The 22,470-nt window shown below is 50.0% G+C and overlaps 1 protein-coding gene across 1 annotated transcript in view; it reads left to right on the forward strand.

Moving 5' to 3' along the window:
- The window catches only part of Igsf21 (immunoglobin superfamily member 21), a 219,290-nt gene that overhangs the window by 72,264 nt on the left and 124,556 nt on the right, over positions 1 to 22,470 (forward strand). The window contains exon 2 of the mRNA XM_041651210.1: positions 19,532 to 19,644. Coding sequence (XP_041507144.1) covers positions 19,532 to 19,644 — 113 coding nt within the window. The remainder of the gene's footprint in view (positions 1 to 19,531; positions 19,645 to 22,470) is intronic.

The raw sequence follows: 22,470 nt of genomic DNA on the forward strand, positions 1-22,470 counted from the left end.
AGTTCAGTTCGCTGTGGGTATAGGCCTGAAATCCCTGCTCCTTGGCTGGATGTTCTTTGTGTGTCCAAAGCGGAGGATATGCTGAGTCCGTGGACTTTGAATCTCTCTGGCCTCCTCTTGTGTCCCAAACGGAAGAGCAGTGTCCACTTTCAAGTGGGCTGATCCAGTCACATAGGCCCTCTATGGCCCTACTACTGTGTCTGCATGCATGCAAGTGTGTGTCTGTGTATCTCTTTCTGTGTGTATGTGTGTGCATGTGTGTGTGAGTGTGTGTGCGCGTGCACAGGTGCATATGCATGTATGTGCTGTGGAAGTCAGGTGTCCCTTCAATCATTTTTCTTGAGACCAAGTCTGTGGGGGTTAATTTTTACAGACTCGAGAATCATCTGGAAGCTAGACCTCTGAATATGGAGATTATCTTCATTACTGTCCGTTGGGGTGGAAAGACCTGCCCACTGAGGGTAGGACTATCCCCTAGCAAAGACAGATGGGGGAACACTCAGGGCAGGACAACACTTCATGATGAAAGTGTAGAGCCCTGGGAAAGGGGCTGAGAACTCCACCTGCACACAGGCCACAGATGGCCCGGTGTCGCTTGCAGGGAAGGGATTCACACGTGTGGAAGTTCCTCTAAGTGGAGAAAGAAAATCTCGAATTATAAAGTTAAGACTAATGCCAGTCTCTGTTGGGCCCTCCCAATGCGTGTTTACTAAGCACTTCTGCATGTCTAGGAGTGGGTGTAGCCTGAAAGGTAAAAAGCAGGAACAGAAAAGATCTCGCAGGGAAGCGGGGGCCACATAAAACAGCAGTCAGTCATCCCTGGTTAACCACAGGGATCCGGCCTCAACCACAGCTGTTCGAGTCCCTTGCACAAAGTGGTGCTGGAGTTTCCATATAGCCTGTGCACATCCTCCTGTCTATTTTACATTATCTCCAGGTGGCCGGGGTACTTGATGTATACTGTGTCAATAGTTATTGTAGGAGCTGGGAAGATGGCTCAGTTCTCTGCAGGTACAGGCCTGTACCCTGTGAAGAGCTTGCCTTGCAAGCGGGAGGGCCTGAGTTCACATCCCCAAATTCTACGCAAAATACCAGGCAGGGTGCACGTGGATTCAGCCACTCGGGGAGATAGGATGGGATCAGAGGCAGTGCCATGGTTTGGGGAAGTGCTTTGGAGTTCCCAGGGCTTTGGAGTTCCTGGGAGAGATTGGGGCAGGGTTCTCCTATCAATGCAAATGGCCTATGGGCATGTCCCTAAGGGGAGCTTTAGTGTATAAGACAGGGTTGCCGTGAGTGATGGCAGAGGTGGTGGAGTGCTCCAACTCCCCCGCCCAAGGAAGGGATGGAACTGGGCTGTGTATGGCAGGAGTAACCTTCACCCTCCTGGTCCAGGGGTGGCCTCCCCATCCAGGACTGCACTTCTCTTGGGCTATGACAAATCCCTGATACAAGCAACTTAAAGAGGAAGGGAAGGTTTTCTAGCCCCATTGGTTAAGAAGGACACGGTCCATGATGACAGAAAAGGCGTGGTAGATGCAGGTGCTCGTCTCCCTTCCTCCTGTAGAGTCAGCCGTGGACTCCGGGCTGTGGGGTGGTGCTGCCCACCTCCAGGGTAGGTTTTCCCATCTCAGTGAACCCTGTCTAGAAACTTCCTCACAGACAGACATATCAGGCACATGCCATTAAGAAAGTCTAGCCAGCCCATGAAGGCTCCAGGCTGTGTGACTTTGGTTACATGGGGTCAATAAGAAAAAAAACTGGACTTAATGACAGGGACAGAGATCATTGTCCTTGCAATGGGAGCTGTGGGGACTGAGGAAGGAGAACTTTCTGGAGGGGGGACCGTCTCAGAGGTTGTCATAGTGGTGACTGGCCCTCTGGGTTTGTCAGTTCTGTCCTATAAGGAGGAGCGGTTACCACAGTGAGAACACAATCACTGGCTGAGTGGCATTGTTAGCAATCTCTGGCAATGGGAGGGGGCACCCAGTTAGTAGACAGAAAGGGGCCTGCTCTGTTGACTCTCCCCTCACCCCAAGCCTGTGACCATCACAGGACAAGCTAGTCTGGATCCACCCATCACCCCAATATTTGCACACAGTAGGCTTATTGTTCATAGAATTCTAAGTGTCATGGGACGGCTGCTGGACCACACTGCCCTTCCCCTGAATTCTCATCCCCAGCTCAAGACATGGCCCAAGCATCCTTGTCTGAGCCCCAAGATGTCACTAGGAGCAGGCAGCCTACATCCTGCAGGACAGGACCAAATGTTTCCAGCTTACCTATTCAGCCCACCCGCTCCAGGCCTGTCCCCTTCATTGCAAAACACCTGCCATCTGGACTTTGGCCTCTAGCAAGATGAAGTCCAGCGACAACCAGCTCGGACCAGAGGAACCTCCAGGGACAGGCGAGCGCTCTATCGTAGAGCAAATATAATAGGTTGATGTTTATCTTGCAGGCTGCGTGCACCTAATAAAGTATTAATATCAAGAGCAGATTGCTTCTCCCATCGAGCAGGCTGAGTGTGATTGCAGAGGAGGGGCGAGCTGGTGCTCTCTGGAGGACAGAGTCTCAGATGCTCCCTGAAGGAAGGAGTCCCAGTGGGCTTGTTTCTTGGTGGAATGGACGCCTTCTGTCAAAGGTGACTGCAAAGGACATTTCTCACAGCATTCCCAGGTTGCCAAATCGCTACACATTCAGAGGTCAGGATAGGTGCCCCAACTGGAGGTGGAGAAGTTTGCCTAGGCTGTGCTGGTGTACTCTCTATGGTGAATTTTGAGCAGTCCATGTTTGGCTGGCCCTGAGTTTTTGGAGACTCTCTGCTGTGTCAGGGGATCCCTGCCTCCACACCCTCACCACCCCAGAAGTCTACTGCCTCCTTCAGGGTTGGGCTTCTCAGTCTCTGTATTGCTGACATTTGGGACCAGGTGACTATTTGTTATCTGGGTCTGCCCTGCATCCCATGAGCTATTTCACAGAATAGTGCCCCTCCGGGAGTCTTTGAGTCATCTCCACATGTTCCCTGGGGACCAGAACTCACCCTGCCTGAAAACCACTCTGCTTTAGTCAACTGCAGTATAGAGCAGAAGGGTCAGGCACTCAGTGATGAGGTCCAGTTTAGGAGCTGGGCAGATGTCTCAGTAGTGAGAGTGCATTCTGTACAAACATGAAGGCCTTCCGCTGGTCCTCATGTAAAAGTGGGGTGCAATGGCGTGTGTCTGTTACCCCAGTACTGGGGAGGCAGAAGCTGACTGATGAATCCCTAAGGGATGCCTGATCAGGCAATCTAGCTGAACTATATCAAAGAGCTCCAGATTCAGTGAGAGATGTGTCTCAAAAAAGAGGGTAGAGAGCCTTGTCCTCCGGCCTCCATCTGCACGTGCAAATACGGACACACACAATCACATCACCCCCAACACACACATGCACGTGTACAAACATGTACACATGCAGACACTATATATCCACACTGAGAAAGAGAGAGAGAGAGAGAGAGAGAGAGAGAGAGAGAGAGAGAGAGAGAGAGAGCGCACAAATCAGACCCATTACCATTTGGTCATCAAGAGACTCTGGTCACATGAGCTCATTTGGAACAGGCGCAAACTGCATCTTTCAGAGCACATCTTAAAATAACAGGGTCAAGGAAACAGAATTGTCACCAAGCAAACTCTTCAAATTTCTAAGCCTTTGGTGCAAGAATGAGGTAATCCCATGCAACGCCAGTTGCTTTTTTGAGAGAGAGGAAAAAAAAAAAGACAAAAACATTAAAGAAAGATCCTTTTCCATTGCCCTCAGCTCCCAAGCCCTGGCAATTAATTCTTATATGCTGAAGGACTTCTGTGTTTATGAGGCATTATTATTTAATGGAGGCCTATTTTAAATTGTAATTTTTTTCATTAAATTGCCTCATTTTACTTATTAAGGCCAGTTTATATCCTAGCTTATTCTGTGTTTCTTGAGTAATAACTATTTTTCTTTTAAGATATTCTGTAATAACTTATTATTCCAAGATGGAGATGCCTCCCCGTGGCTCATGAGTTAGTCCCTGTAATGTTGTATATGAGGGTGGCAGATGAAGGGGAAGGGACAGGATGCAAGCAAAAGCAGAGAATGCAGGGGAAGGTGGAGGATGCAGGGGAAGGTAGAGGATGCAGGCGAAGGTAGAGGGTGAGTGAGGATGGTGGATGCAGGGGAAAGGAGAGGATGCAAGCAAAAGCAGAGGATACAGGGGAAAGGGAAGGATGCAGGGGAAGGTGGAGGGCAAGTGTGAGGGTGGAGGATGCAGGGGAAGAGAGTAGATACAGGGGAAGGTGGAGGATTGTGTGAGGGTGGAGAATGCAGGGAAATGGAGAGGATGTAGGGGAAAGTGGAGGATGTAGGGGAAGGTGGAGGATGTAGGGGAAGGGAGAGGATGCAGGGAAAGGTGGAGGACAAGTGTGAGGGTGGAGGATGCAGGGGAAGGGAGAGGATGCATGGGAAAGGAGAGGATGCAGAGGAAGGGAGAGGATGCAAGCAAAAGTTGAGGATGCAGGATAGATCACCTATAGCCTCTGCTCTGGGAATCTCTAGGCGGGAAGCCAATGAGGAACGTGTAACTTCTATGGGCCCTTGAGATATCCAGGAGACTGGATCTATCCTCCTTGGAGCCTTCACGTGCCAATCCATAAAGCATTTAACTAGAAGGAGAACGGAGACACAGGTCAGCTGTGACGTCCAGCTCTGTCGTTTTGACCGAGTCCCTGTATCCAGGCACACAGCCCTGGGAAGCTTGCTTGTTTACCTTCCTGCCTCTCCCTTGCCAGCAGTGAGAAACAGAGAGTCATCCGCATATGATAGAGGTAGAAACTGAAACATGGATCCTCACAATGACTCACCCAGGGCTGCATGGTCAGCCCATGGAAGAGTCAGAAGCTGTCACTGATTTGTCTCATTCCCAAATTCAAGGTCATCCTCTCTGGGCACCAGAGTCCCTAACAACATACAGAATGCCATCCTCTCCCTTCTCAGCCTCGCCACTGGTTTTGAGAAATAAACACCATTGGCCCAGTTCTCAGCTGAGATGACTGAGGCCCAGAGGAGTAACCATGTGTCGTCTGAGCACAGCAGATGAAGGCCAGTCCAGTCTCGTCACCTGTATCACAGCTGAACCAGGACAGCGTAGATCTGTCTGTCTACTAATTTTCTTATTTCCTCCTCCCTCCCACCATGAAGCTACTGAACACTTGCTGTGTGCACGGTCAGTGGAAGTGAAACAAATGCCTGGGCTCCTTCCATACTGTGTGGCCACGCCCTTTCCCTCATCTTTCCAGTCCTTTCCATCCATGTGGCAATGAAGACAGAACCTGTGGGACTGCATGTTCTCAGACACAGACCTGGTGGTTGCATTGCTCATACAGCCAAGCCAAATTGCAAGGAACACTGGGGAAGTGTTCCTGACTGAATACTGGTGCGTGTGTGTGTGTGTGCATGCACAGTCAGGCACATAACAGTCTGTGTGGGTCAGGAACACGCATGTGTGCCACAGAATAGGCATTACATACAAGAGAGGTGTGAGCATTCCAACATAAACACTGCTTAGAGAGCCTGGCATGGACATAAGACCACAGGGTCTGGACAGAGCCAAGGGTGGCAGCTACAGTATGTAGGCATCTGCACCTGTAGCCCTCGGGTATAATGTTCCCTGATAGACACCTCAGGGGCAGGGGGGTGCACTGAGCAAGGCCTGCCCCCTCCAGCCTCAGTGTCTCCTCTTTGTAAAATGGGAAGGGAAATCCTTCACTTTAGCTTCTGTGGGGAAATGGAGGAGCCTCAGGTGTCTGTGAACAGCCCCAGGGTCTCCTTATTAATAGTATAACCACATCATTATCAATAATGAAGCACAAATTAATAATAAATAAACAAACTAATGATAAATAATACATACACCATGAATAATACATTAATACACCCAGGCTTCCAAACATCTACTGCCTTTGACGTGGGGTACTTGATGAGCTGGCTGGTGATCACAGGGAGGGGGCTCTCTCGAGGAGGCTGAAGTACTGAGGGTCCAGGGCATCAAGCACATTCCTAGAAGACTGAAAGTGCTTTGGTCCCTAGGGGCCCAGAGCTGACCTGACCTTCTTCTGGGACATCAGGGACCAGGAGTCTAGTGGGATAAGGTGTGCCTTCTCCTCTGGGTGTTCTTACCTAGAATAAGATAGCAGTGGCAAACACAGTGCCCAAAAAGCTGGGATGTGGCTCAGCTGGTAGAGTGCTTGCCATGCAAGCCTAAAGTCCTGAGTTCGAGTCCTAGGACTGCATAAGCCAGGTCTAATGGTTCAAGTGTATAATATCAGTACTTGAAAGATGGAGGAAGTAGCATGACTCATTTAAGGTCAACTTCAGCTACATAGTGAGTTTGACCAGGACGGGAAGGAGCAATTGAAAAGAATTGAAAAGAAAAGAAAAAAGCAAAAAAAAAAAAAAAAACTTAACAAAATGACATAGGGGGCTGCCAGCAAGGAGGTCTGGAAAACGACTTTTCATCTGTAGTTTTATCTACTTGGAAATAGATTATCACTATGTAGTTCAGGCTGGCCTTGAACTCACCACCTTTCTGGCTCCACCTTCAGAGAGCTGAGTTTACATATGTATACCACTGTGTCCTGGCCATACAATCGTTGAAACAAGGGTGGCGGGCTGCGTCCCCGGCACCCGGCCGCCCCCACTGCTAGCTTTACCCGAAATAATACACGGAAACTGTATTCTTTTAAACACCGCTTGGCCCATTATATCTAGCCTTTTCTCGGCTAACTCTCGCACCTGGACTAGCCCATTTCTAATAATGTATGTAGCCCACGAGCTGGCTTACCAGGAATGATCTTAACCTGCATCTGTCTGGAGTGCGAGAATCATGGCTCTCTGACTCAGCTTCTTTCTCCCAGCCTTCCATTCTGTTTACTCCACCCACCTAAGGGTGGGCCTATCAAATGGGCCTAGCAGTTTCTTTATTGCTTAACCAATGAAATCAACAGATTGATATATGACACTCCCACATCATACAGTTTGTCTTGAGTTAGCCAGTAGCTGCAAAGCATGATGACGTAATAATGGGGAGATGCACTTGACCTTGAGAAGGCCCATAGTCGACTGTGGGAGGCAGGGTGACTGGCTGGAAAGGGTGTCACTGTGCTGTGCTTTGGGATCATGCAGTGGGAAGGCTCTTGACCCAGATTTAAGAGGCTCTGCCCAGGATGAAGATGAGGCATGAGTCAGGGAACTCTAGGGCAAATCGTGTCTTTGCCACGACCTGAAGGCATGGTAAAGTGTGAAGTGATTGGGATGGAAAAAAATGTTTTCCCAGGCAGAAGAAATGGCAGATACAGAGATCTGTTCACTGCTGGAAGCCTGTTGTGTTTAGGGAGGGCTAAATAACTCAAGGTGGCCGAGTCTTGGGATGAAAAAGGCAGAGGGGCTGCGGATGGGTGGAGGATGAGGCAGGTGCTTTAGCTGAGCCTTCCTGGGGCTATCGCTTCATCTCTAGATCAAGGACTTGGGTATGGAGCCCTGACAGTTTAAGAGCTGTTCCCAGCCATACAGATCATGAGGGCACATGCACACTCTGTGTGTGTGTGTGTGTGTGTGTGTGTGTGTGTGTGTGTGTGTGTGTGTATGTGATTGGAAGGTCTCCTTCAACATCATACTGGTGCAGCCACTACATGTCCATGTCACCCAGAAAGCTGGCCATGTCTGAGGATGGAGAGTCCCATGGAATATCCGGTGGCATTCCGGCAGGCTTCTGTGGAGATGCCAAGTGAGCCACTCTGAGTTCCTAAAAGGGAGTATCAGTCTGGTGTAAACCAGGCAGGGAGAGCATAGTGCTGAACCAACCGCGATATTCATGACTGGACCCATTTAGCTGAGCTCAGAGAAGGAAACCCCACAGGAGGAAGGAGAACAGGGTAGAGGCAGAGGCTTGGGAGGACTCCTGGCGGGGTTTCAGGATAGTGAATGCAGGATGTGAGACTGATTGAGTTGGAGGGGCTGGGAGAGGGGAGCTCATCAGGGGCCCAGTTGGCCTTGACAGATTCTGAACTTGATCCTGAATTGGAAGGCAATGGGGCGGGGAAATTGAATGATATTAAGCAGAGACAGGGCATCAGTATTTGCATTTTAGAGCTATCTGAAGCGCCAGGGGTGGAGGTAAGTGAGATTAGCAAATCTGCAGGTTACAGAACAGAAATCTGCATTGCAGGATCCGGAGGAATGATGTTCCCAAACAGAGGTAGAATGGGGCAGAGAGTGCACGAGAGGCAGTTTTGATCCAGCCCTCCCGATACTAATGAATGGGTAGCTTTCTGTTCTGGGTGGCTCTCTTTTCTTTTGCAGTCAGAGACGGTGGTTGGGGGCACTTGTGAGTCCACCCGGAAGGGCATATTTCACAGAACCCCATGTACCTGTCCGTAAGGTGTGCTTGCAGTAGTTGGCTCCCTGTAATAATATTTATTACGACAGTAATTACGCAGCACAGGGGCCCAGGGAGGCTGTCGGTGGCTCTGCAATATAATATTTATCTTCATGAGATAGGGGTGACCTCATTTCCTCATGAGTGGTAATACATGGAGTTCTCTCACTGCCATGTGGAGATAAATCCCAGACCTCATCAGGGGAAGGGGCATCGGGAATTGATGTGTCCCTGATTCCCATGGTCCTTGCCACCACCAGCCTTGAATCCAGCAGGTGGAGGCTCAACAACCCCCAGTCCACATGTCTTCTTACTTTGAGTCACAGTATACTCCATGCTGGCTCCCCGAAGAATAGATCATCTCTGAACCATCTGCATCATTCAGCAGATGACCCAGAACAGAGTGGATAGAGAGTCCCTGCCCACCAAGATCCCCTCATCTGTTGGCAGACACAGTCCCTGTCCTGAGGTGGAGGAACAGACAGCTCAGGCTGCGTTTCTTTCTTTGCTGACTTGCTTGGAGTCAAAGAGTGATGGTTTAGGTGACTGGCACTCATAAGGCCAAAGTCATTGGTCTAGAAATGGCTTCATGGGATTCTGTGGCAGCAATGAGCAGAAGCAGACTGCTGCTGTTTAGATGCATGTCCCACAGGCTTGTATGTTGGATGTGAGTATCCCACGGGCTCACTTACTGAATGTGAGTGTCCCACAGGTTCATGTTTGGATGTGAGTGTCTCCACAGGATACTGGCACCAGCTGGTGGTGCTGTTTAGGAAGGTTGTGGAAGGGAGGTGGAGTCTGACTGGAGGAAGTAAATTTCTAAGGACAAGTATTGGTGTTGATAGCTCAGCCTCACTTCCTGCTTTCTGCTTCCTGAATTTAGTGGTTTAAGAATGTCCCCCCATAGGATTCTTTGGTCCCCAGTTGGTGGCCTTGTTGGGAGAGATTTAGGAGGTGTGGCCTTGCTGAGGGAAGCATGTCACTTGGGATGGCTTTTGAGAGTTTAAGGCTGGAGCCAATTCCAGTTTGTTCTCTCTGCTTCATGCTTGTGGTTCAAGATGTGAGCTCTCAGTGTCCTGCTCCAGAACCATGCCTGCCATTTGCTGCCATGTTTCCTGGCCATGATGAACTCTTATCCTCTGGACCCTAAACCCAAATACACTCATCTAAAAGTTGTCCTGGTGTTTCATCACAGCATCAGAAAAGGACTGATACACTAACTGTGGATACACTGTATCACAGCATAGAAAAGGACTAATACACTAATGTGGATACATTGTATCACAGCATCAGAAAAGGGCTAATATACTAACCATGGATACATTGTATCACAGCATCAGAAAAGGGCTAACACACCAATGTGGATATACTGTATCACAGCATCAGAAAAGAACTGATACACTAACTGCAGATACACTGTATCACAGCATCAGGAAAGGGCTAATACAGTAACCGTGGATACACTGTATCTCAGCATCAGAAAAGGGTTAATACACTAATGTGGATACACTATAACCACGTGCCTGGAGTTTCAGTGCCCATGCCTGCCCTGCATTGATGGGATACACCCTCACACTGTGAATTTAAAGAAACCCTCCCTAAAGTTGCTTTGGGCAAGCATTTGGTCATAAAGATGAGAAAGTTGCTGATTGTGGGTACTGATTTTTAAAAATGCTGAGACAAGTGATTTGGGAGTTTAAAACAACCATTTTCTTTTAAAACACTAAGCAAAGAAACAAAGAACCAAATGAAAACCATAAAGATTTTTTGTTTTAGACATGTGTGTGTGTGTGCACATGCGTGCATGTGCACAAGCAGACATGTGTATTTGTGCACACACACATGAGTGCAGGTGTTCCTGGAGACCGGAAAAGGGCATCGGACCCCATGGAACTGGAGTTCAGGTGGTTGTAAGCTGCTCAGCATGGGTTCTGGGAATGAAATTGAGATCCTCTACAAAAACAGTGTGTACTCTTAAATGCTCAGAGAACTTTCTCCAGCTCCCAAGTAAAAATCCTAGACTCCCTTCCTCAAAGAAATATAGTATAAGAGATCCTGGAGATGGAGAGAATAGAGATAACAAGGAGAGACCAGTGAGCTTGAAGACATCAGAAGAGATGATGTTAGGAATGAGGGAGAAGAGCTGAAGATAGCCATGGGGGTGGACGGTGATGCTAACATGACGAGCAAGTAAATGGAGACAGGCATGGATATATGTTTTGGAGAAACGGGTAAGAGTCAAGCGTTAGAGAATGACAGGATGAGATTCCATACACAATGATGTCAATGGAAAGACCTCTCTAAAGAGAAGGTGCATGCATGGCTGAAAACTGAGGCACGGGGCTGTGTGTGGAAGGCCACATGACTCTGGCAAGTGGAGGTGTCATGGGCAAAGACCCTGAGGTGGGAGCATGCTGAGTGGGCTCAAACATCAGCGGTGCTTCTTGTGAGTAAGGGGCACAGAACAAGCGGAGGGTGAGGAGGTTAAAGCTGGAGTAGTAGGCAGGTGCAGAGTTGGTGCCAGGGGACCAATGGGTGCTATAGTAGAGTAGTCAGTGGGTGGTGGTGCCAGATCCAGGAAGGTGGCAATGGAGGGATGAGGCTGTTGGATTCTGTATGTCTTATCCAGGCCTTGCTGTCTCATTGGATAAGAGAAAGGCAGTGTGCTAGGAATAAGTAGGTGCTTGAGAAACAGGGGAAGTACCCCATTACTTGGCACCTTGTCCTTTGAGGGCGTAGAAGGCATCCAAGCCATGTGTTAAGTTATGCTGTGTCTTCTGTTGCCAGGGGTAGGCACAGGGGATGACTGCATCTCTCTGGGCAGAGGCTCCTGGCATGGGCACGAGATAGCGTGTGGAGTGAGGAGCTCAGTAGCAAGAGCTACCTGGAGAAGCTGGACTATGGCTGAGATCAAGGTAGCTGGGAGCTACAGGGTAGCATTAGGGACCCCAAGGTAGCGTCACCTGTCACCCTGTGTCTGCTGACCTGTCATACACACCCTCAAGCAGTCACCACCGCTCCCTAACCCCAGGCTGTCATGCTGAAAGTTTTTCCTGGGATGCTGTAAGTGAGTCCCACTGCCTGTTCCCTAGCTTCTTCTCTGCCCTGCACTTCCTGCTGACCCTATAGCCATGTTGTGCAGCATCCTGAAGAGGAGAGACTGTTGGATGGGCACTTACCATGCAGGGCTGATCTCCGTGGAAAGGAGTCCTCAGTCTGCAGCCATGAGAAGTCCCTGTGTGCTCGGCTGTCACAGACCTGGCCCAGAAGACATGATCAGAGGCAGGTTGGAGGACCCTTGAGGACAGCAGCAGTCCTGACTTACAGGGGCAAGGTGCTTCTGGTGGGGCCCCTGGGACCTTTGTCCTCATTCACTATGGAACAGTCAAAGAGAAAGACTCTTTTGTTCTTGTGAGATCTCCAAGTATGGGTGATGGAAGACAGAAACGACTCCATGGTCAGTTTGTGTTGTTTGAGATGGGGCCTGGTTTAACCCAGGCTGGCCTTGAACTCACCAAGTACTACAGATGACCTTGAACTTCGGATCCTCCTTTTCCCTCCACCAAGCATGAGCCAGCATGCCTGACTAGAAAGTGAGCTTGTAGTAATTTATCCGGGGTCACTCACTCATGTACCAGGTGAAGCTGTAGCTGGGATAAGCAACTCGACAGTTTGCAAAAGTCTCTTCAGGTTTCTCGTGCAAAGCCCCTTATCCTCAGTCCTGCACCAACCAGGACAGACAAGGATCAAGCTAAAGTTGGCCTTGCTTCTCTGGGCTCCCTTGCTGACTCATTCCATGTGAAGTCAGGTTTAAACCAAGTCTGGTCACAGCCTTGAGCCTGGCACTCAAGGGAGTGACTCCACAATGCCTCTAGGCTTCCAAGGAAGTTATAGGCATGCCATCTGCTACTGAGGTGGTGGTGGTGGGGGGTGTATCTTTTGGGTTTTGTATTTTTTTTTTTTTGAGACAGGATTTCTCTCCATAGTCCTTGTGTAGATCAGGCTGGCCTTGAACTCACAGAGATACACCTGCTTCTTTTCTCCCAAGTACTGGCAATAAAGGTAGGCACTACTACCAGCAGCACTAAATGCATCTTCACCTATTCTGTCTATGTCACTGTCAGGGGAAAGCAGTGGCTGTGTTCAGTAAAGAACTACTTAGTTAGGATGCAGGCAGCTCTGCTCCCAGTCCACCTGATGCTGTGCTTAGCGGGACTCAGGCATTGGGGTTGATTGACAGGGAATTTAATGCTCACCATCACAGATTCCATCTACCACTGGTGTCTGAGTAATTGGTGGATACACTTGTCAGACCAGTGATGTGGGGTGTGTGGGAAGGAAGGTGGCTATGTGCTCCAGCCAGGCCTCTGCATCCAGACCAGATCAGGCTGAGCTTGCATCTGAGGAAGAATTCTGTAGAGCAGAAGGCTCTAAAAAATCCCTGGTTTGGCGAGTGAGGAAACCTGGAGTCAGTGGGCATATGCCCGAGGTCCCCAGAGCTGGTCCAGCAGCAAAGCTAGGACCAGATATGGATCCCTGCACTCTCCTCTCTGTCCTCGATGCCCTGGGCTGGCGGATGAGTCCAGGTCCCTACCCCACCTGCTCAGCTGCCTCTGCCCCACCCCATCCAGCCCAGGTCAGGATGGGGGTTCGGCGAGGCCCATAGATGCAGATCTCAAGGCATGAATGACCATTTGAGCCCCACTGCATCATCTTCTTTTACACTATTGCCCAGATGTTTGCCTCTGTCTTTCCTTCCTGGGATTCACCAAGAGGGATAAGAGGTCAGAGGTCAGAGGCCAGAAGGGTTGATTTCACTTTCCACATGGGTGGTCACTGGGGAGAGTGAGGCTCACACCCGTCTTTGCTCTTTTGAACTCAGTGGACCTTTATCCATATCCCATGGGAGGAAACAGTCCCACAGAGGCCCCATGTCCTGCCAGGCCACTGTGGAGTGGTAAGAAATGATGCTTGGCCTGGCCCTGCACTAGCTGTGTGCCAGTTTGAAGTCGGCTTCCAACAATGATCCCCTAGCAACCGAGGAACCTGCAAATTGGGGGGTGGATAGTCTTGGTGGACCTGGTTAAGTCCCGTGTCTCTGCTCTAGGTGGTGGCAAAGGGTGGGGGGGGGGTAGATATTGGCTTTAGAAAGTCAGTTAGACCTGGGTTCGAATTCTACCCTGCCATTGTCATCCACGTATCATGGAACAAAGTGCTTCCCAGTTCTGAAGAGCACAGCCTGTGTAGACAGAGGCATGCGCCACTAAGAAAACTGGAAAATCAGCCCTCATTATCTTCCTGTTGCAGTGCCCTGGGGATGACCAGAAAGAGAGGCAGGCAGACAGTCACACTCTAGCGCAGTTTTGTTGTGGCTACCTACAATGTTCATATTGCTGACCCAGCTAATGGTAACAGGAGAACCAAGATGCTGGGCAAATTCGAAAGAGTTCTGCACAGGGGGTCTGCCTTCCTTAGAGTGTAAAGTCCAACACCCTCAGCACCCAGTGTACCTGGACTTGAGGAGACACAGCACCAATAAGCCACTGGCCCTTATGGTACCGCACCAGAAGAAGGCATGTCTGTAGTGATATTTTGTTTGTGTTTTAACAAATAAAGCTTGCCTGAAGATCAGAGTGCAAAGCTAAGCCACGAGAGACCAGAGAGCGGTGGCACACACCTTTAATCACAGGACTTGTGAGACAGAGGCAGAGGGATCTTTGTTAGTTCAAGACCACCCTGGGCTACACAAGATCGAATCTGTCTAAAAGAGAAAGAGCTCACACAAAGGTGATCCCAGCACTTGGGATCCCATGCCTTTAATCCCAGCACTAGGGAGGTGCAGACAGTAATGATATGGCTGGGTGGAGAGAGGAATAGAAGGAGGGAAGAGACAAGAGCTCAGTGCCATCTGAGGACAGGATCGCCCCTTTGGTCTGAGCATCAGTAGAGGTAAAAGAACTCTCTAGTGGCTGGTCGCTATGCCTCTCTGACCTTCAGCATTAACCCCTATATCTGGCTCTGGGTTTTTATTATTAATACCAATTAGATTTGTGCTACGCATGCCCCTTACCTTCTGCCTCTCACTTGCCATAGTCTACTCTATTCTAGCCTAGCTTCACTGAAGCTCTGCCGGAGACTCGCTCCAGTGTGTAAGCTGTTTGCTAGGATTTCCTACCATGGGCCAAGCCTGGAGTCCACCCACACACCTCTGCTGTGCTTCTGCCCTGTCTCACATGCTCTCCCCGAGATACCTACTTGGCTCACATGTTCCATTATTTCAGCCTTCTCGAGAGAAGCTTGCTGGGAAGTCCTGTTTTGAAGGGCTCTCCCCCATTCCTCTCCTTGGCATTGCCCTGATAGATCCTTCCTCCCCACACATATCACTTTCTGATGGCTTTCCATTGATAATCAATGATGGCTTTGTCTGCTAGAACATCAGCCCCGTGACGGAGGGAGATGCTGCTGTCAGGGGGCCAGCCTGTCATGGTTTCTCATCCTGCTGCTCTGTGTGAGAAAAAGAGCTTAAGGGAAAAGGATTTTACTTATTCCAGCTTCCTGTCCATCCGAGTGGGGAGGTCGAGGCAGCAGGAACTTGTAGCAGCTGGTCACATTGATCTCTCGTCAGAAGAAAACAAGGAATGCATGCATGCTAGCACTTAGCTAGATTTTTCTGCTCTTCTACAGCCCAGAATCCCCTGCCTAGGGAATGGTACCACCCACAGTGGGTGGGTCTTACCACTTCAATTAACATAATTAAGATTATCCCCACAGACACACCCAGAAACCCATCTCCCAGGTGACTCTAGATTCAGTCAAGTTAACAATCACTTCCAACTGTCACAAACCCCATAGCCATCCCATCCAGGAGAAACAGGTATCGTTATTTACTTGGCCAATCATTTCTCAGAAGTAGCTGGAATCAGAGCTCCATCTCTAGAGACTCCCAGTCATCCACGAGAGCCACGTGCCAGTGTGTCCATCTAATACAGCACCTCCCCTGTCGCAGTTGTATGTCGCACCCAGGCGAGAGGCTGGTCTCTGTCGTACCCGGGGATCCCCGTGGCTTCTGACAGCATTTGCTGGTGTTGCTCACACTTCAACACCATCTCCAGATCTGCAACCACGCTCATTCCACCCCCACCCACAACCTTTCTCCTGTCTCGGCAACAAACGGTGGTCCTCCCTGGCCAACTGCCCATGCTCTATATCCACTCACTCATGAAAGGTCTGTTCCCTTATTTGACCACTGACTCATTCCTGAGACTGGTCACCAGGGTCCAACTATCAAAACACTAAAGTCCAGCAACCAGAATTCATTATTTGGCTACACTGGCTACCCTGTCCAATCAGGACTTACCAACTCATTCTAACACAGACTTCCCCTCTTTGCTCCTTAAAAACAAGTTTTGCTCCTGCAAAAACACCTGTTGTCTGTCTTTGTCTGATCCAGAGGCAGCCCCACCCCCATCCCCTCGCTTGTCCCTCCTGGGTAATTAATCTCCTCCGTGCTGAGACCTTGGTGTCTAGGTCGCCCCTGTCCTGACTCCACGGGGCTGGCTCAGCCCTCCATGGACAGTACCTCTCTGTTCTTCTGTAAGGCGTTGGAGGGGGTACTCTTCTTGAGAATCGCCATGCTGGGTGTGTGTGACACATTTAGCTAGTGCCTGGTACATGCCATATTTACCGTGTCACACGGGTTTGGCTTGTCCAAGAGCACCCCAGTTGCTTGCAGTCTTTTCGGCTAAAGGAGGCTTCCTTGTTGACCCCAATTTGGGACCTGGATTACGTACGCAGTGTCCAGCCTCCCTGTCCCCTCAGAGCGTCCCCGACCCCACCTCTATGTGATCCTGAGTGGCGAGCATGATGTGTGATTTTTTTTTTTTTCTTCTCTTCTCTGTATGTTTCAGAGGACATGGGTCCATCTGTACTGCTCTGTTTCTCAGATTCTGGCCCACTTCTTGTTTAGACCACACAGGAACAACCGTGTTGTAAGACAACTCAGAGATTGGCCTTGCAGTGGTATGGTGGCTATATCCTTGGACCCCATGGCCTCAGGGACTCTCCGTGAGCCTGACTTCAGCTTACATTAGCGAGAGTCCCAGAGTGAGCCCCTGCCTTCAACCCCCGCTCTGGAGTTGTAGCCAAGCAGGTCCGATTTGACTCCCACTTCCACATTGATCACTGAGGTCCGCTCTTGTTTTTGCCTCTCCGAGTGTTGGAACCATTAAGCTACATGCAGGGGTCAGGCCCCTGGGGCTTGATCCGCTCAGGTCGCCTGCACAATTGAAATCCCAGCCCATCCTGGCTGCTTTTCTCATTAAGGCAATTGGACTGGATTGATCTAGTCAATCAATAGGCAGACATCAGCAGTGGGAAGCCCATCAAACGAGCCTGAGCGGTCAGGCCCCAGAATGAAGTCCCCACCAAGCTGAAGTGAGCACGCGGCCCTCTGAGTTGGAGGTGGGGAGGCAGAGGCATGTGCTGGAGGTCTCACGGAGGACTGCGTGGGGGTGTCGAGGCAGCAGTACTCCCAAGATGTGGCTACTGAAGTGATTATAGATACCCAAAACTCCTCCCCAAACAGTCAGCTTGTAGTGGGCTCCCCCAAGACCAAACATGGGACCTGCCCTCCCTTAAGTGTCTAGGCAGATGGAGTACAATTGCTGGGTGTTAAAGAGACCAGGGGTGGTGTCTCAGGGCCCATTCCTTGGAGTAAGCCGCTCTGAAGACAGAACAGGGATGGCTGAACCAGATCCCATCGTGCCTCAGGGACCTGTGCGGGGTCTCAGAAGGGGCCCCCCCGGCAGAGTGGTTTGGAGACCCTGGGGTAAGTGTGGTTCCTCTTCTGTAGGCCCTAGAAACCCAATATCTCATGCAGGCTCATGGTCGGCAGTGGGTGGTGCTGTTTCGGAGAGTTTGTGGAATCTTCAGGAGATAGGGCCTGAGTGGAGGAAGTGGGTGACTGGAAGGGGAGATCTTCAAGGTTACAGTCCCATCCCACTTCCAGCTGGAGCCCTCTGCTTCCTGGTCAGTGTCATGGGACAAGGGACAGCTGTAACCTGTCACCTCAGTGGACCCCAGGTCCTCCTTCCTCCCCTCCACTCTGCTCTAGAGGGACTACACCCTCTCTCACAGTCCAGGAGCCAAAAAGCGAAACTTTCCTCCCTCAAGTCGCTTCCACCAGGTGTTTAGTCACAGTGACTAGAGCCCCAGGCAATCATCAGCCAGGCGTGTCACTACTCCCAGCTTGTTGGACCCCAGCCTTTTCCTTTGGTCTCAGAAGGTCTTAAATGTTCATTTCTTATTTGTCTAAACAAAGGATTCCAGAAAGAAATTAAACCTTCCACAAGGTGGAGAGGTGGGGATGTTGCAGGTTCAAAGCCTGATTACAACTTCCCCAGGGGTGTCTAGCCCCCACTTATTCCCTGCCCTTTTTCTGCTTCTGTGTCTGACCAAATATCAAGCGAAACCTTTGGAAAATGCATTAACTTAGCACCTCATGAGCTTCCCCCAACCAAAGAGCTCAAATGACTGCCAGAGGGCATCTGCCCCCAACAGAGGTTCCCCTCTGCTGTAAGTCCCTCTGATGTCTCCACCAGGGTGTCTGGAAAGTGCCTTGACTCATGACTCTCCTTTATTCTGTTACTATAAAAACTTCATGAAACTGCTTCTGTGTTGGAACATGGAATTTAGGGTAACCTAAATCTGTGTTCGCAGGCCGTGGTCACCTATATTTGGCTTCAGATGAATTGTCTCTTATCCCATGTGAAATCAGAGTTGTGGTTTTTGTGTCAACCTGTCTGTGTGTATGTATGTATGTTTGTATGTGTAGTTTGTGTGGGGATGTGTGTATGTGTGTGTAGTTTGTGTGTGGGTGTGGTTTGTGTGTGGGGGGTATAGTTTGTGTGTGTGTATGTGTGTGTGTAGTATGTGTGTGTACTTTGTGTGTGTGTATGTGTGTGTGTAGTTTGTGTGTGTGTAGTTTGTGTGTGTGTGTAGTTTGTGTGGGGGCGTGTATGTGTGTGTATGTGTAGTTTGTGTGTGTGGGGGTGTGTATGTGGGTGTGTGTAGTTTATGTGTGTGTGTAGTTTGTGTGTGTGTGTGTGTGGTTTGTGTACATACGTGTGTGCTATGTTGTGTATGGAGGTCAGAGAACAGCTTTCAGGTGTCTGTTCTCTCTGTCAGCTGTGGCTTCTGGGGATTGGACTCGGGCTGTCAAGCTTGCCCAATGGGTGCTTTTACCTCTGAACCACCTGGCTGGCCCGCTGTGGATCTTGTGTATAGAAGGCTGACCTGTGAAGAAAATTCTTCAGTAAGAGGGATCTATGGGAGCCAAGGAAGTAACAGAAAGGACATGGCAGCGAGAGGGAGTGATCATGAGATCAACTCTGTCCCCCTTCCTGTAGTGACTGAATGGTGACCTCTGCATGGGAGGCCCAGCCCTCGGTTCAGCGGCTCTCCTCACTTTCCTGTTACAGGATAGCGGTCATCATCCCAACTACGTATTGTTAGGTTCTCGGTGTCTTACTCAAAGAACTGAAGAATTGCATATAAATACCAAAATAGGAAGGGACTTTATTCAGAAGTACCGTGAAAGTGCAAGTCAAGAGAGCAGGGCTCTGAGTGAGTCATTCCCGAAGAAGGAAGCCCACCCCTTCTCCTTCTGAGGGTTCAGGAAAAGGAGGGAGCTGAGTGTTGGGGAGGGGTGAGGGGAGTTTTCTGTTTTGATTTACAGGCTTAGACTATGGCACCTTCATTCACATGAATGTCCTTTCCTATAATGCCTATGATTCTAATCATATGCACGGCCAATCATGCATTAACATAGATGTAACATAGGGTATTCCCTTCAAAGTTCATTCTAGCATAGGCTGCCTTTACTGCAAACATCTAAAGACAGTTCAGGCTGGAAGGGCTGCATGTGTTTGGTTGCTGAAAGGGGGTTGCTAAGGGTTGTCAGGAGGGGGGTGGTCTGCCTACTAAACCCTTTGGAGCTTGGGGGTGTAGCTCGGTGTAGGCGGTGGTCCTGAGTTGCTAAGTTCCCCCGTTATGCTTGCCTGTTTCATCCCTCTCCCCTTCCCTCCGCAGGCTACCTGACAGTGAACATTGAGCCCCTTCCTCCTGTGGTGGCTGGGGATGCAGTGACCTTGAAGTGCAACTTCAAGACAGACGGCCGCATGCGCGAGATTGTGTGGTACCGGGTAAGTGGCCATTCCCTATGCTGTCTCTGTGAACTAGGACTGTGACAGAGTCCACAGGCAAGGTTGCATCCTCAGTTCTGGGCATTCCTAAACTGCCCTTGGCTCTCTTTGTTTCTTTAATTTTCTCTGTGTTTTTTGATAAGTCCAGGGCTCCATCAGTGCCCCAGAGAAGTTACTGAGAAGTGCAAGCCCCAGGGACGGCGTGTGGCTGGGGACAATGCTCATGTGCTCCTCAGCAGGGTGCTTTGGTCATGTTTTCAGAGAGAGAGGACAGGAAGGCTTCCTTCTTTCGAGATGCCTTTCAGTTGAGCGGGCTGATGCACAGACAGCTCAGGAGGCTGAAGCAGGAGATTTGCTGGTTTTAGGGCAAGCCTGAGCTCATAGTGAGAGTCTGTCTTAAGCAACCAAAACGCACAGTGCATGTCAGATATTTTCTGCCACTGCAACTTATTGTATGAGACCCAGCCCGGTGCCTGGCACTAGCTACCTACACCTGAGGAAGGAAGTGGCTCAAGATGTACAGAAGTCACCCAGGTACCCAGGTGTAGCACGATTAATAAAAACCCAGAGACAGATATTGAGATTCAACTTGAGAGTCAGAAAAGCAAAACAGCCAGCCACTGGCTCTTACCTCTGCCTCAGTCTGAAATGGCGATCCTACCTCCAGGAATCCTCAGAATGAGACTGTTTCTGAGAGCTGTCTCCTCCTGGTTTATAATCCTCTCTAGGGCTGGGATTAAAGGTGTGCACCACCACCTCCCTGTTTCTATGGCAAGCTAGTGTGGCTACTGGGATTAAAGGTGTGTGCCACCACTGCCTGGTCTGTAAGGCTGATCGGTGGGGCTGTTTTACTCTCTGACCTTCAGGCAAGCTTTATTTATTAAAATACAAAGAAATATCACTACACCCAGGTGCCAATGGTGACAGTGAGGAGAACAGCTTTGGGTCTTGGTGGAATGAATCTCTGTGGGTCTGAATGGGGTATCCCAACCTGGCATCTCCTAAAGGAGCAGGAACTGGGTTGGCAGGCTTGGAGGCTGGTCGGTGAGACCATAACCAGAGATGCCCCGAAGATTCCTTTCCTAGGATCTAAGCCTGGGCATCATTTCCTGGTTAAGGCCAAGACTGTAAATGTGTTCCTTTCTGCCGACCATAGAGTGTGAGTCACAGCTCCTCCATACTGTTTGGGGACAATGTGTGAGCGAAAGGGCACACCATATCCCCAAACCTGCTGTGCATGGAAGCCAGCAAGTTGAATTTTGTATGATTTTCCCCGTGTCCCAAAAATACCTTCTTCCCTTTTATCAAACAGTTAAAAAAAGTAAAAAACCATGCTTTGTTCGTGGGCCACATGGAAATAGAGTGTGGGTGAAGTAGACTCCCACCTCAGTTAAAGATGCCTGATAGAAACTACTCTGCAAAGGGTGGGAGTGTAGCTCAGTGGGTAAGTGCTTTCCTGGCACCTAGGGAGCCTTGGTTTAGAACCGCAACGCTGTGTAAAACCTGGTGCAATGCATACCTGTAGTCCCAGCACTGTGATGGGGAGGCAGGAGGACCAGACAGACGTTCAGGAGCATCCTTGGCTACTCTGCCTGGCATTCACCCATAGAGCTTGGAAACTTGGGGTGAGGGATGAGAGGAAGAAGTAGTCCTGGGTACCTCAATGCCCCACCCAGGCTGCTCTCCACCACCCCCCTCCATCATTTATGTGTCTTGCTCAGTGCCTTCCTTGCCGTCCATCTTGAATTTCTGAATGTCTACGGTTTATCGTTTGCTGATGAGTGTTGTTTCGTTGACTCTGCCCACGCTCTTCTGAACCCAAGCCTGTCCCCATCTCAGCATCATAGCCCCTTCTGCTTGGAACCAGCTCCAAGGCACTTCCATCCGTGCCCTACAAGTGTGAGCTGCATACTTGGACCCATGGTCCCCAGTCCTCGGAGAGGGAGACCAACTGGCCCAGACCCGCAAGAGCCTAGCCTTGTGTTGTATTGTCTTCTGTAGAGTCACAGGCTATGGGGGTTGCTTGACTCTCACAGACGGTAAACACCGAGGACCCAAGAGAGAATAGCCCCAGCTGCTGGCTGACACTGAGGTCACATCTCATCCACCTTTACCCTGGGGTAGAATCAGAGAGGAGAGAATAAAGGCATTATGGACCAATAGGAATGATCTCTGGTAGGCGAGGTAGAGTTGGGGCTTGGAAGAGTCCAGGGGCCCCATAGCCTTCCATGTCCTTCCCCAGCAGTCGGCATGCTAGCGGAGATGACAGTCTTCCAGCAGAGACAACTTCCAGAGGAGAGACAACACCAGGCCAGGCTGGGCCTAAGCACAGAAGTGTCCCTGTGACTCCATAAACTTGAGACATAGTATAACTTGAGTCTCCAGGCTGGATGGAGGTTTCCACCTTACTTCTGCCCAGCCCAATCTACTCCCTGCATTGACTGATTGACTGCTTAAAGAATTGGTTATATTTCCAGTGGGTGTCAGGCCCCATGTATGGGGCTATGGTAGAGTGTACTAATTTATCTTATTTCATTTCACATCCTTTGACTGAAGTTTCTCTGGCATGGGAGGATGCAGATGTATGCAAATCATATGCAAATTACCCACTGGAGCCAAATGCCAGGGGCCCTTTTAATTCTGGAGCTGGACAGGGTGGTGGCTCAGCTGTCTGGTTGCTCTCCTGGGGACCAGAAGAGCCCACATGCTCTGCCTCTGATGGGGAGGATGGCGGCTGGGGCAGAAGGAAATTCCAGGAAAGATGCTCCGTTTTGCCAGCTTTTTCTCCCCTTCGACTGCTGCCGTTCTGGCCTTCTTTTCTCACAG

Source organism: Microtus oregoni, unplaced genomic scaffold, assembly GCF_018167655.1.
Source record: "Microtus oregoni isolate MIOR12 unplaced genomic scaffold, Mior012 000005F_ref0000423, whole genome shotgun sequence".
Lineage (NCBI taxonomy): Eukaryota > Metazoa > Chordata > Mammalia > Rodentia > Cricetidae > Microtus > Microtus oregoni.